Source organism: Myxine glutinosa, chromosome 2 (genome assembly GCF_964187855.1).
Source record: "Myxine glutinosa chromosome 2, kmMyxGlut1.1, whole genome shotgun sequence".
NCBI lineage: Eukaryota > Metazoa > Chordata > Myxini > Myxiniformes > Myxinidae > Myxine > Myxine glutinosa.
Genome location: NC_136262.1, coordinates 265973158 through 265986423, shown reverse-complemented (window position 1 = coordinate 265986423; position 13266 = coordinate 265973158). Strand labels below are relative to the sequence as shown.

The 13266-nt window shown below is 45.4% G+C and overlaps 1 protein-coding gene across 4 annotated transcripts in view; it reads right to left on the bottom strand.

Annotated features, from left to right (window-relative positions):
• SFI1 (SFI1 centrin binding protein) overlaps positions 1-13266 on the bottom strand; it is a 281420-nt gene that overhangs the window by 257853 nt on the left and 10301 nt on the right. For all 4 annotated transcript variants that reach the window (XM_068105729.2, XM_068105731.2, XM_068105732.2 and 1 more), the window contains exon 2: positions 6889-7017. In XM_068105729.2, the coding sequence (XP_067961830.2) occupies positions 6889-6998 (110 nt within the window). In that variant the 5' untranslated portion in view covers positions 6999-7017. The remainder of the gene's footprint in view (positions 1-6888; positions 7018-13266) is intronic.

Sequence of the window (13266 nt, the reverse complement as noted above, 5' to 3'; positions counted from 1 at the left end):
ATGGACTTCAAAGGGCCCCTGCCGCCTTCGTGTCTACCGTCTTGCCCGGGAATACCGGCTTCGGCTTCGGGTAGTTCTCGTTATCTTCTCACGGTAGTTGATGAGTTCTCCAGATTTCCCTTTGCTTTCCCATGCACAGATATGTCTGCTGCCACGGTTATCTGGTGTCCGCGGGAATTGTTTTCTATGTTTGGGAATCCAGCCTATGTGCACACTGATCTGGAGCGGTGTTCCTATCCCAGGATGTGAGAGCATTCTTGCTCCAGCGTAATATCGCTTCTAGCTATACTACTGTTACGTGTTCCTCCCCAAACCCCGGTCACGGTGTACCTCCGAGCCCCGAGAGGAGTCACGGCAGAAAAATGTGTTATTCTGTGTGTCAAAGATCAATGGTGAAACCACACTAATTGTTACCAACAAACAAGTATTGTATTAAGGTCACACAAGAATGACAGTACAATAACGATATTAATCAATTGTACAACCAATATATCATTCCTATGATGGTACCATCAGTTTCGTACAATGTAACTCACTGTGCTCCAAGTGAGCGAAAAGAACATTCCCAATGTCTCTATCCCGGCAGCAAGCCAAAGTCGATCCACGCTCCAGTGATCGTCAGAACGATGTTGTATCGAGACCAGAATCCCGCTCGGTTGACAGTCACACTGCCAAAGATGGGCAAAGGTGTCCTCAAGAGGCGACTGGGAAATCACACCTTCCGGTCTGGACGTTCAACGGCTCCCAATCGGCGAACCGCAAATTCACACTCAAAATCCACGTTACACACACACACACCAGGTTAACGTCTGGATGCGGTGAAATGGTTGAAGCGAGGTGAAGAGCCTAGAGCGATGCGAAAACCGGAGCGAGGCAAAACGGCCAACGGCCCGTACTCGAGACGTAACGGCACTCCAACGATTCTCTTCGGAATCAACCGCAAAACCTGTCATGCAGGTTTATCTGTCACAGTGATAACAACTTTGTCGCAGGAATCCCTTTCCCAGTAAACCCAAAGTTCACTTGTGACCCCCGTTCGCCAGCGTTTGCTCGAGACCTCAAAGCAGCTTGGCTTCTTCTCCACCTTACCCGCTCCGCCTCTTCTACCTCTTCCTCTTCTTTTTCTTTTTTTCGTCCGCCGATCCGGTTTCCGGTTTCTTTTAAAACACTAACTTTTTTTTACCTTTTGAAAACAGTTATCTCTATTTCACTTAAACGATAACAATAATAGTACATGCAACCAAAAATGTTTAGTGGATGAGAACCACAACAACGGAAGTGACGAATCCGTAACACTTCCCCCCCTCAAGAAAGAAAGTTTGAACATCGTGAAAACTTTCTTTGCATGCAAAAACTCTTTTAACAAACAAAAGTAAAACTCACACCCAAATGATCAATTCACGTGAGCAACAATAATTAATATTCCCCAAAATAAAGCAACAAAACTTCCAAGCAACCTTCAGGAATTTCCAAAGTTAGTTCACTCTGGATAAAACATCAGCAACGACATTGTCCCTGCCCTTTACATGCTCAATTTCCAAGTTGAACTCCTTCAAAGCCAAACTCCATCACATCAACCTCTGATTTTTATTTTTCATTTTTTGAATGAAGGTTAAGGGGTTGTGATCAGTGAAGACTTTTATAGGAAAGGTAGTAGTTCCCAGATACACCTCATAATGCTGAAGCGCTAGCAGGAGAGCAAGGGTCTCTTTTTCCACGGTGGCATAAATTGCCTGATGTTTGTTAAACCATTTCGAATAGTAGCACATCGGGTGATCCACGCCATCACCATCTTCCTGTAATAGAACTGCCCCAGCTCCCACATCACTTGCATCAATGGCCAACTTGAATGGTTCTTGAAAATCCGGGGCTGCTAGGACAGTAGAGCTCATTAATATCGCTTTGACGTGGGCAAAGGCAGCTTGACATTTGTCATCCCAAACAAACTTGGTCTCTTTCCTCAGCAAATTCGTTTAAAGGGGCTACCACATCAGAAAAATTCCTGCAGAACCGCCGGTACCAACCAGCCATACCCAAGAATCTCATAAGCTCCTTCTTCCCTTTTGGAACTTGGAAGCGATCAATGGCTTCTATCTTGGCTGTCACTGGTTGCACATGACCCTGACCTACTACATGGCCTAGGAACACCACCTGTGCTTTTACAAACTCACTCTTAGATAAGTTGATGGTCAACCCTGCCTCGGTCAGTTTCTTGAAAAATGCATGAATTTGTTTAATATGATCTTCCATGGTCATAGTGTGGATGATGACATCATCCAGATAAGCCTCCACCCCCTCAAGGTCTGCAATAAGCTAATTAATCAGCCGTTGAAATGTAGCAGGGCCGTTTTTCAATCCAAAGGGAAGAACCTTGTACTGATACAACCCATTTGATGTGACTAAAGCCGAGATTTCCTTGGCTCTATCAGTAAGAGGAATCTGCCAATACCCATTCAGCAAGTCAAATTTAGTTACAAATTTAGCTGGGCCTATTCTATCAATACAGTCATCAATCCTCGGGATGGGATATGAGTCGGTCTTGGTCACTGCATTAACCCGTTTTAAATCCGTACAACAGCGAAAACTGCTATCGGGTTTTGGAACCAACACACATGGTGAGCTCCATTCACTGCTGCTTGGTTCGATGATGTCATTCTCCAACATATACTGAACCTCCTTCCGAAGATACTCCATCTTCACAAGGTTCATCCGATAGGGGAGTTGCTTCACAGGAGTGGCTTCCCCCACCTCAATATCATGATATACCAAGTCAGTACGACCAGGTACATCTGTGAGCAAATGTGCAAACTCAAAAATTAGGCTGGATAGTTGTCCTTGTTGTTCCCTCGTCAAATGACCTAATTTCTCATCTAAATGACTCAACACTTCCGTGTTCATCAATCTGGGACAAGCCTGGTCATCAAAGTTATCAAACTTCACACCGGCCTCAACCTCTGGATTCTCTTGCACCCCGACTACAGGCACGACAGGTGAGACAGGAACCATTTTTCCCACAGGCTTCCTCTCATTATATTTCTTCAGTCGGTTGACCTGACCCAGCTGCCACTTTTTCCGTCGGTCGGGAGTTGTCACCAAGTAATGTTTCATTAACCCTTCTTTCGATTACATAGGGACCAAAATATCTAGCCTGTAGTGGCTGACCTGGAACAGGAAGCAACACTATCACTCAGTCCTCAGGACTGAAATTTCTTATCTGAGATTTCTTGTCATGTCTCACTTTCATTTTGTCCTGTGTCACTTTCAAGTTTCTTCTTGCAACTTCACAAGCCTTTGCCAATCTGTGCCTAACCGTTGACACATACTCTACCACTGTTGACTGTGACTCCTCCTGTAGCCACTGTTCTTTCACCAATTTCAACGGTCCTCGCACTGCGTGTCCAAACACAAGTTCAAAAGGACTGAATCCCAATGACTTCTGAACGGATTCCCTCGTAGCAAACAACAATAAGGGTATTCCTTCATCCCAATCCTTGTCACATTCAAAACAATACGTTCTGATCATATTCTTCAATGTCTGGTGAAACCTTTCCAATGCCCCTTGGCTCTCGGGATGGTAAGTACTTGATCTTACTTGCTCCACTCCCAACAGGTGTACCACTTGCTGAAAAAGCGTTGACATGAAATTGAAACCCTGATCAGACCGGATGACCTTAGGTAGGCCAACCAAAGTGAAAAATTTAATCAAGGCCTTCGCAATAACTGCCGCAGTAATTTTTCTAAGAGGCACTGCCTCTGGGAACCTTGTGGAAGCGCACATGATGGTCAGCAAATATTGATGTCCAGCCTGAGTTTTGGGTAAAGGGCCGACACAGTCAATAATGAAAAGGCTGAATGGTTCTTCAAAAGCTGGAATTGGTTTTAAAGGTGCGGATGGGACTTTCTGATTAGGTTTTCCCACCAGCTGGCAAGAATGGCAAGATGTACAGAACTCCGACACATCACGTCGCAATCCTGGCCAGAAAAAATGTACCAATATTCTGTCACATGTCTTGTTCACTCCAAGGTGCAGACCTCAAAGCAGCTTGGCTTCTTCTCCACCTTACTCGCTCCGCCTCTTCTTCCTCTTCCTCTTCTTTTTCTTTTTTTCGTCCGGTTCCCGATCCGGTTTCCGGTTTCTTTTAAAACACTAACTTTTTTTTACCTTTTGAAAACAGTTATCTCTATTTCACTTAAACGATAACAATAATAGTACATGCAACCAAAAATGTTCACAGTGGACGAGAACCACAACAACGGAAGTGACGAATCCGTAACACTACTCCGTATAGGCCACAGGTGAATGGACAGGTGGAACGATTTAATAGCATTATATGGAAAGCCATTACTCTGGGCCTTAAGTCCCAAGGTCTCGGACTCGACCGATGGACCTGGATGGTACACGGGGCGCTCGGCTCGATCAGGACTTTATTGTGCACTGCTACTAATCAAACTCCCCACGACCGTATGTTTCGTTTTTCGCGACGTTCTGGCGGTTCCCGTCCTTTGCCGGGCTGGCTTGCTGAGCCCGGACCGGCTTTTTCAAACACGCGGTTCGCTCGAGTAAATACGACCCCCTCATTGACAAGGTTCGTATCCTCCAAGCCAATCCCGAGCACGCTCGAGTGCTGATGCCAAATGGCCGTGAGTCTACCGTGTCGGTGCGCCATCTTGCCCCATGCGGGGATACTGTCGGGCCGGAATACGGCATGGTTAATCCGACAATGGAGAATCTACCGTCTACCCCACCACCACACGCGCCCAATCCGGATGGCTTTGTGGAGCCACCGCCGTCACCCGAGTTAGGCGGATATTCCGACACAGGGGAATTCGGTCTCGTGGTTGGGGCTCCTGACGTCTAACGGACGCGCGCGGGAAGACAAACTCGCCGCCCCGATCGCTATGGCTGGACTGACTGACACGGACTGCTGCTAACTGATGTTTCTATGCTGCTATGACTTGCTGGCTTGATTTCCACCACTAGGGGTAGTGTCGTTTTAACGCCGGGGAGAATGTAATGAAATTGTGCCTAAGTTGAACCCAGGTGTTATGCGGTCTCTGTCCGCTGCGTGGCAGTTATAAGAACTCGGACAGACAGTGCTACGACTCATTCCTGTGACATTTATCCTGTGTAATGTTGTGCATACTTAGATGGTGCGTATTGCTCTTTGTTCCAGGCTTGCTTGTACTAGTCGCAAATCCTTTACTGATTCCTATGAATGCTGAATATTGATATGTTGCTTGATGATTGTCTTACAGGTATTGCTAGAGATCGATTCAGAATGAAACCTACAATCTGGGACAATGTTGTAACTCTGGCTTTTACAACACGACTAGATCGATGCTTGGCAGAGCTACAGAAAGCTAAGCTCTGAGCAGCAGTTGATATAGAGCTACTATATTGATGCTGGGCCGAGCTAAACTAAGCTAAGCTATGAGCAGCAGCTGAAATAGAGATACTAGATTGATGCTGGGCAGAGCTAAACTATGCTAAGCTATGAGCAGCATCTGAAATAGAGCTACTAGCTTGATGCTGGGCAGAGCTAAACTAAGCTAAGCTATGAGCAGCAGCTGAAATAGAGCTACTAGATTGATTCTGGGCCGAGCTAAACTAAGCTAAGCTTTGTGCAGCAGCTGAAATAGAGCTACTAGATTGATGCTGGGTCAAGCTAAACTAAGCTATGCTATGCGCAGCAGCTGAAATAGAGCTACTAGATTGATGCTGGGCAGAGCTAAACTAAGCTAAGCTATGAGCAGCAGCTGAAATAGAGCTACTAGATTGATGCTGGGCAGAGCTAAACTAAGCTACGCTATGAGCAGCAGCTGAAATAGAGCTACTAGATTGATGCTGGGCCGAGTTAAACTAAGCTAAGCTATGAGCAGCAGCTGAAATAGAGCTACTAGATTGATGCTGGGCAGAGCTAAACTAAGCTAAGCTATGTGCAGCAGCTGAAATAGAGCTACTAGATTGATGCTGGGCAGAGCTAAACTAAGCTGAGCTATGAGCAGCAGCTGAAATAGAGCTGCTAGATTGATGCTGGGCCGAGCTAAACTAAGCTGAGCAGCAGCTGAAATAGAGCTGCTAGATTGATGCTGGGCCGAGCTAAACTAAGCTAAGCTATGAGCAGCAGCTGAAGGAGACGGAACTTTATACGTTACAAATGAGGTGATTACGATATGATTTAATAGAGGCGTTTAAGATTATGAAGGGTAGAGATGAAATAGATGCAGAAAGAGTTTTTCATCTGAATGGATAATGACAGGACAGGGGTCTTTCAATCAGAGTGTGGTGAATGCATGGAATGGCCTCCCTGGAAAGGTCGTGGTAGGAGAACCAGTAGCTAGGTTTGAATTTGAGTCGGATAGGAGTCAGGAAGTGATGGGGTTGGGGGAGTACCAAGATATTGGCATGGTCGTGCAGGCTTGATGGGCCTAACAGATGATAGGCCTGCATTGAACTTCCTTGTAAATCCTTGTAAAATGGCCACCTGGTGCAAGCAGCTGTTTGACTAAATACTGTCCATGGATATTCAGCACCCGATAGTGCAACGTACCTTCCCGCATGCAAAAACTAAATAAATAACAAAAACGAGGAACCTCACTCGGCAACACGCGGAGAAAACCAAAAACAATCATCCAGGGCCGTTTTGCCCCAATTACCGTGAAATTAAGGGCACAACGGGTGCACATGCACATGATCAAAATCTCCATGCCCGCATTACTCGTACCCTGCAAATGTTTAGGAGTTTTAATGCAATTTCACATATCGTATCCAACAAACAACATGGCAGCTATTTCAACATTCTTCATCCAAACTACAACCGACTGTTATTAAATGTACAATAGTTTTGTGAATACTGTGCACAATGCCACCCCACTCAATCTCCCCACCTTTGACGTAGATGCAGGATCCCAGGTACACTGTCCGTCATACATGTTGGTGCACGCACATTCCTCCAGGTAATGTTCCCTCTTCCCTGCAATTCATCCTTCCATGACATACTCTCAGCTTGCTGTCTCCTGTATGGGATCAAAAGGACAGATTCCAGCAGAGTTCATCACATGTATATTCACCAACAACGTGTGTGGAGAGTGAACACCTGCAACCCAGATACCGGGTAACCGGAGATGTTAATAAAACTTGCCTCCCCAGTTTCGCAGTGCAAGAGGGAATAAAGGTCACCAATTAGGATTGCAAGTGCAACATCTTCGTCATCGTCTCAAAGACGGATTTAATGGCCAAACAACACAAGCAATGATTATACAAGTGTCGCTGCTTGCAATTTTGTCCTTGTTGAGACGTCATCAGGACCACTGCATTGCTGCGACGCAGGAGCCACTGAAACCATCTAATAGTGATTTTAATGCTCAAAGAGGCAAGGAGAACTCCTTTCTGTAGTATAAACTAGAGACATCCCATCGCGCTGCATCAAGGGGGGACCGGGTGGGCCAGTTGATTGCGATACTCGTACAAGTAGCTATGTGCAAGGTAGCCGCTCGCAACATCACCAAATACATTTCGAGCAACCAGAGTGAGTGGAGAGTGCTGCTCTGAGTCAAGTCGATGTCTGGGCGGTCGATGAGTCATAGCAAAGACTTTAAAAATGGAAAATGCTGCTTCCTTGCCTGATGCTGCGCAGCATTTAAAGGGATAGAACACATACAAACCATAACGCAACCTTGACGGACCTAATGGACTCCACCTGCGTCAAAATTCCTTGCAAGGAAACATATTGGCCTATTATTATCCCCAGGTTTATAAAAATAAAAAAACAACGGGATATATTGTAATCAGCTCCGTTTGTCTACCTGCTCGTCTGTTTGTCTGTCTATATGTCCGTACATCCATCCATCCATCTATCTGTCTGTCACACTACCTCCTCCCAAACTATTGTGCAGAAAATCACCAAACTTCGTAGTTATGATCACCACATGGCAAGAAGGTGAGAGCAGTATCATTTTTGGCCCCACCCCCTGAAGCGCCAGGTTGGGGTCCGAAGGTTAAAATACCAAAATATGCAACTACCGGGCACATTTTAAAATGAAACTTTGCAAATGGAAAAAACATTGGGGGCCAGACAAAATATGCAACGATTTTTGGGATTTGACCCCAGGTTCATTGTGGACCTGTCACAGGGGTCAACACGGAAAGTATTTTTAAACTCAATTTGATATTGGGTCATTCCTGGTGGAACGTTTTGGCATCTTTTAACTTTGCTTTAGGTGGGAGGTGTGGGGATTTGCAATGGCGCATCATCAACCTCGATCTCGTTAAATTTTATAGGAGTAACCCGCGAAACTGGAGAACGTAGGGCTTCCTTAATGTACCTCTGGATAGATTTTACATTTCTCCGTTTAGAGATAAAAGCGTTCCAATGGAGCACTGGTAGGCCTTGGAGTGCCGCGTCATGATGTCATTTTAATCGGGATTTCCCCATATCCTTGATTTTATAAGATTCAAGATGTAGTTATTTTCCTTGAGTTTGAAAAGACAGACATCAAAGGTTCTTTCTTCATCTCTCGCTCGAGTTTCAAAGAGATCTATGTACAGAGACACCTGCTAATGTTATGTATGGTGCCGAGATGTAATGGCCAATGGGGATCCGACGTCCACATCATAACGGTACAGGTACAGGTTCAGGTCGTCATACGAGCGGGATCAAGTTTGATACTTCATCGACGGCTGCCAAATTTGACTGACCGCCTCGAGCTGTCCCGACACCTGGTGTGACGTGTACAACAAACCGAAGTTCTCCACATTTTCCTCCTTAATTCAATATCCCTAGTGGCGGATCAGACACAATGATTGCATCATGTCAAAGAAGGTGCATATGACGTGGATTCCCTAATCCCTTCCAGTTCTGGAAGAAGCACCTGCTCAACTCGGACCAAGTGTACAAGAGGGTTATTGAGGTATAAGGATAACATGCATGGTAGATGATCGGCACATCGGCCAGTAACACCATTTCAGGAAAATAACATCACACAGCCAGCCCCAAGATCACCTCAGAACATTTCAACTTACATTCATCTTTATATATTTTCATCAAAGAACAAGGAACTCAAAACATTTCCCCAGTTTACACAGACTGTCCCTGGGAGCAAGATCTGGCAGGCAGGGAGCTCGTGGGGAAGGAATGTCACCACAAGGTCAATTAAAGATGTTTATCAACAGCTTCTCAAATCGAGACAGTCAGACCTTAGTTTTGAGGGAGAAATGGGTCCTGTTGCCCCCATTAGCCTGGGATTAGACTGAAATCCCTTACACATATAGGTATGTCAACCCCGTAATTTAAGTGCACACGCACTCCAATTGCTTGACTCATGGAAGTCATTGATAAGGTGGTCAAAACGAAATGGTACCGTCAAACAAGAAACGTGTTTATGGGCCCCTTGATAAACTCATCAAAAACTTTTGTCACAAATCAACAAGTGAAACATTTAAGCCGAAACATCGCAACAACTGTATCAAAATCGAAGAAGAAAATGAAAGAGGAATCTAAAAGCAAAGTGCTAACCGCAATCCTATACACAAATAGTATACGTCTGTGTTGGGATTCAAAAATGACTTTTTACTTGGAATATAACTCATTCACTTGGAATACAACTCATTCATTGGCTCGTTCATTTGTTGGTGTCGGTTCACCAAGTGTGTGAATAGGTGGGAGATCATCGGCACATCTGCAACAGTGTGCGAGACGAGACTGGCTTTTGTGTGTGCCTGTTCAACCTGGCATTCGTGGGTACCTGATCCTGATCATTCGTGGATACAAGTTAATGGCCCCTGGTTTGAGGTTTACCCGAGTGATGGTGTTATAAACCTGATCACGTGATCATTCGTAGACACGTTCATCACCAGGCAAAAGCCCCAGGTTTGAGGTTTACAGGATGATGATATTATAAACCTGATCATGTGATCATTCGTAGACACGTTCATCACTAGTCAACAGCCCCAGCTTGTAGGTTTACCCGGGATTTGGTGTTATAAACATGCTCACATGATCATTCGTGGATACAGGTTAATCACTAGTTAACGGCCCCAGGTTTATCCGGGTGATATTGTCGTGCGATTCCCCCTCGGTTAAGACCGGGGAAATCGCGGATGGAAACGAGCTTAATGAGGCGACGATCAATGGCAGATTTCGCTATGCATATGCGTGAGGAAGAAGGAAAGAAGAAGAAGAAACGGCGAGATTTACCTCAAGGTCCGCGCGCGCCAGCGTCTTCAACCTGAAAAGTGATTAAACTCACACGAACACGGGATTTAGAATATACAAAAGAACAAGGCTTTATTGCCACGGGTGCCGATAACAAGAACGCGCCGGTAAATATATGTCCTAAATCGGGATGTCCCCACACCTCACTTCAAATACACGGACGAAGGAATATTCAAATAAGATAATCATTGTGTTGGGGTTTGTGTGGTGCGAGCTTAGCTTTTGTGATTCGTCAAGAATCGTCAGGGATCGAGCGCGTTCGTCCGACGCAGCGCTGGTGTTGGCGGGAACTGCCTGGTCGTTGGCGCGGAGCAGCCCTCGGCGCGCCCGTGCGATCGCTTGTCAGGTCCCGTGCATGAACACAGTGAAGGAGGATCGTCAGCGCTCCAACAGCAAGCCTCGCTCATCGTTCGTATGTGAACGCAGGGGAAGAGCATCGTCGGCGCTCCGTCTCTCCACCGAAGTCTGAAGGCAAGAACAGGTCCAAGCGCAAAAGACGGCAAAAAGGGAAGAGAGGCAGAGGCGAAGAGAGAAAATGTCGGTCTCCGCTCTCTTTTATCAGATGTCCTCTGACGTCACTGGCGCTTCTTCCTCCAACCAACGCGTCGCTTCTAGTCTTCCCGAATCTTCTGATCTCATCCTTCCCCTCCCATTGGTCGAGCGCTTGGCACCCTGCTCCCATGCCATTGGTCGGTGGCCAAGCACAAGTCCTTCTTTACTCTCCAATTGGTGCTCTTGGTGTTGCTCGCCCCTCCCCCTCCTGTCAATCACGAGTTCTCCTGGGGGTGGCTCTCGGCCTGCCTGTGCGATGTCTGCCTGCCATGGCGCCGTAGTGTGCGGTCGCTTGCTCTCTGCTCTTCCGGTCAGTTTTATCGTCAGTCATTGTAAGGGGGGATTTAATTAATGTGTGCACGAATGGATCTATCTACTGTATAAGAGTGCGTTGCCATAAGGGACACGGGGATTATCACAGAGGGGATGGCACACAATGGAATCTTATCCTTATTCCATAATTCTAGTTACCAAGCCCCACCCCCTCGTGGCGGGGACACAAATCCAACTTATCCGACATCAGGTCTACAGAACTTATTACATCGAGATTCTCTAGCACGACAGACAAAGCACCTACCTATGCAGATGTACCTAAATTTATATATGCCCCTACCCAACCGACATAACAATATTATAAACCTTGATCATGTGATCATTCATGAACACAAATTCATCACTAGTTAACGGCCCCAGATGAGGTTTACCGGGTGATGGAACAGATTGAAACCGCCGACGTGTTCAACCAAAAGCAAGATGGATGGCATTGATGAATTAATGGTCGAGATATGAAAATGTGGAAATGCAAACATTCTTGGAAGCACATTTTGAGAGCCAAGTGAAGGAACGGTCTATTCCGATGTTGAGTGAATAAACATTGAAAGAAAAATATTAAAAGGTAGCCATCGGTCTTCGTTCATTCCACAAACTACTGAACGCACAGTTGTTCATCACTTTGCCTCCAGAGTGATTGTGATGTACGAGAAGCGAATGCGTCAGGACTGTGCGATGTGCTGACAAATAAAGTCCACGATGTACGAGCAATATCATTCATTTACATGATGGAAAGGAGCCTTAGCGTAGGAAATTCATTTCCTGTTGTCTACTCCGTTAGTGACAGCATTTCAGAATTTTAAATCAATTTCACACACAGTTCTGACACCTTGATATATTTAAAAGAATATTAAAAGAAGATGTTCATGTTTTACAATCCCAACGCAGATTTTGAATTACTTCCTCGGCCTCATTCAGATTTAATCAAATGCCTCTAGTACTGTAAGCCCCGATTACTTGTGATTATACATCCCTTGTAACTTGTAAGGAAAATGAACTCCATGCATCGAGCACGGCTCTGGTTATGATGGACAGGTGCAATGCATTCACAATGATTTCATGAGAATCCATATTAATTTTTTGTACTCTTGGTATTCGTGAAAGTTTTCAGAAGCAAGGATGTAGCACACTAGCTCTCCCATCACCTTCGCCCGAATCAAGGACTCTTCCATGGAACAAAACCAAACAATTTCACTTAATCACGAATTATTTGAGAAGCCGAATCACCTGAATCTTGAACTAAAGCATTGAAGTAAACCAAGTCGTGCAATATCTATCTTTGTGAGCAATAAGTATGAAAAATGATCAAATGTAGAAAGCTATTGCATGTAGGCACGAGGAAAGGTTACAAAGAGCGATGACAAACAGCTGTGCAAAAATGGTGCAGGCGTTTGAAAAGGCCTGGACTGATGATTGAGTCAGAGAAGACGAAGATGACGCCTGATGGGGAAAGAGGTGACAAGCCGGGAGAGTGTTATGGGGAATAAATGAAACGAGTGGATAGCTTGGGTAATTGGAAAGGGAAGGGAGCCAGAAGGGAAGATTGTAGGATGAGGGGGAGGAAGAACCAGAGATAGACATGTTGGCATCCTGGGGGTATGCGCTCACACCAATACTGCGTAAATTGTGGTTAAGGCAATTGTTTACACAGCTCTCAGCGGTTGTGGCGTAGTTAGGGTTTGTGGCCCCCAGGGCAAAGGTCAATAATAGCACCCCACAGGTATGGGCATAGTCAGTAATCTATATTTGAGGGGCCATATGGAAGGGCTCAGCAGCAGAGCCATGGAAGCTGCTCAAAATGTGATTTAGAATATCCTATTTCAAAAATATCCTGTCTGCATTTTTGAGTTCAAAATGAGAATAGATTTCGATTTAGTTACGATCTCGTGAGTTTATAATAAAGTGCAAATAATCCAAAATAATTCCCATGTTTCTCAACGCATGCACTGTTGAGGTGTATAGGTGAGGGCGAGACTACCGGAAGTAAGCTGTAACACGTGCCCTTTTGTGGTTTGTTTTCAACGTATCTAATCACGTGACTGTTGTCGCGAAGGGTGCACTAACCGGAAGTTACGTAGTTCCGCGGGCACCTATAGAGAAGTTCAATAGGTCATTCCACGGCATGGAATTCCAATTACAAAACAAGAAAGAGCAATCGGAGATTGTCGAC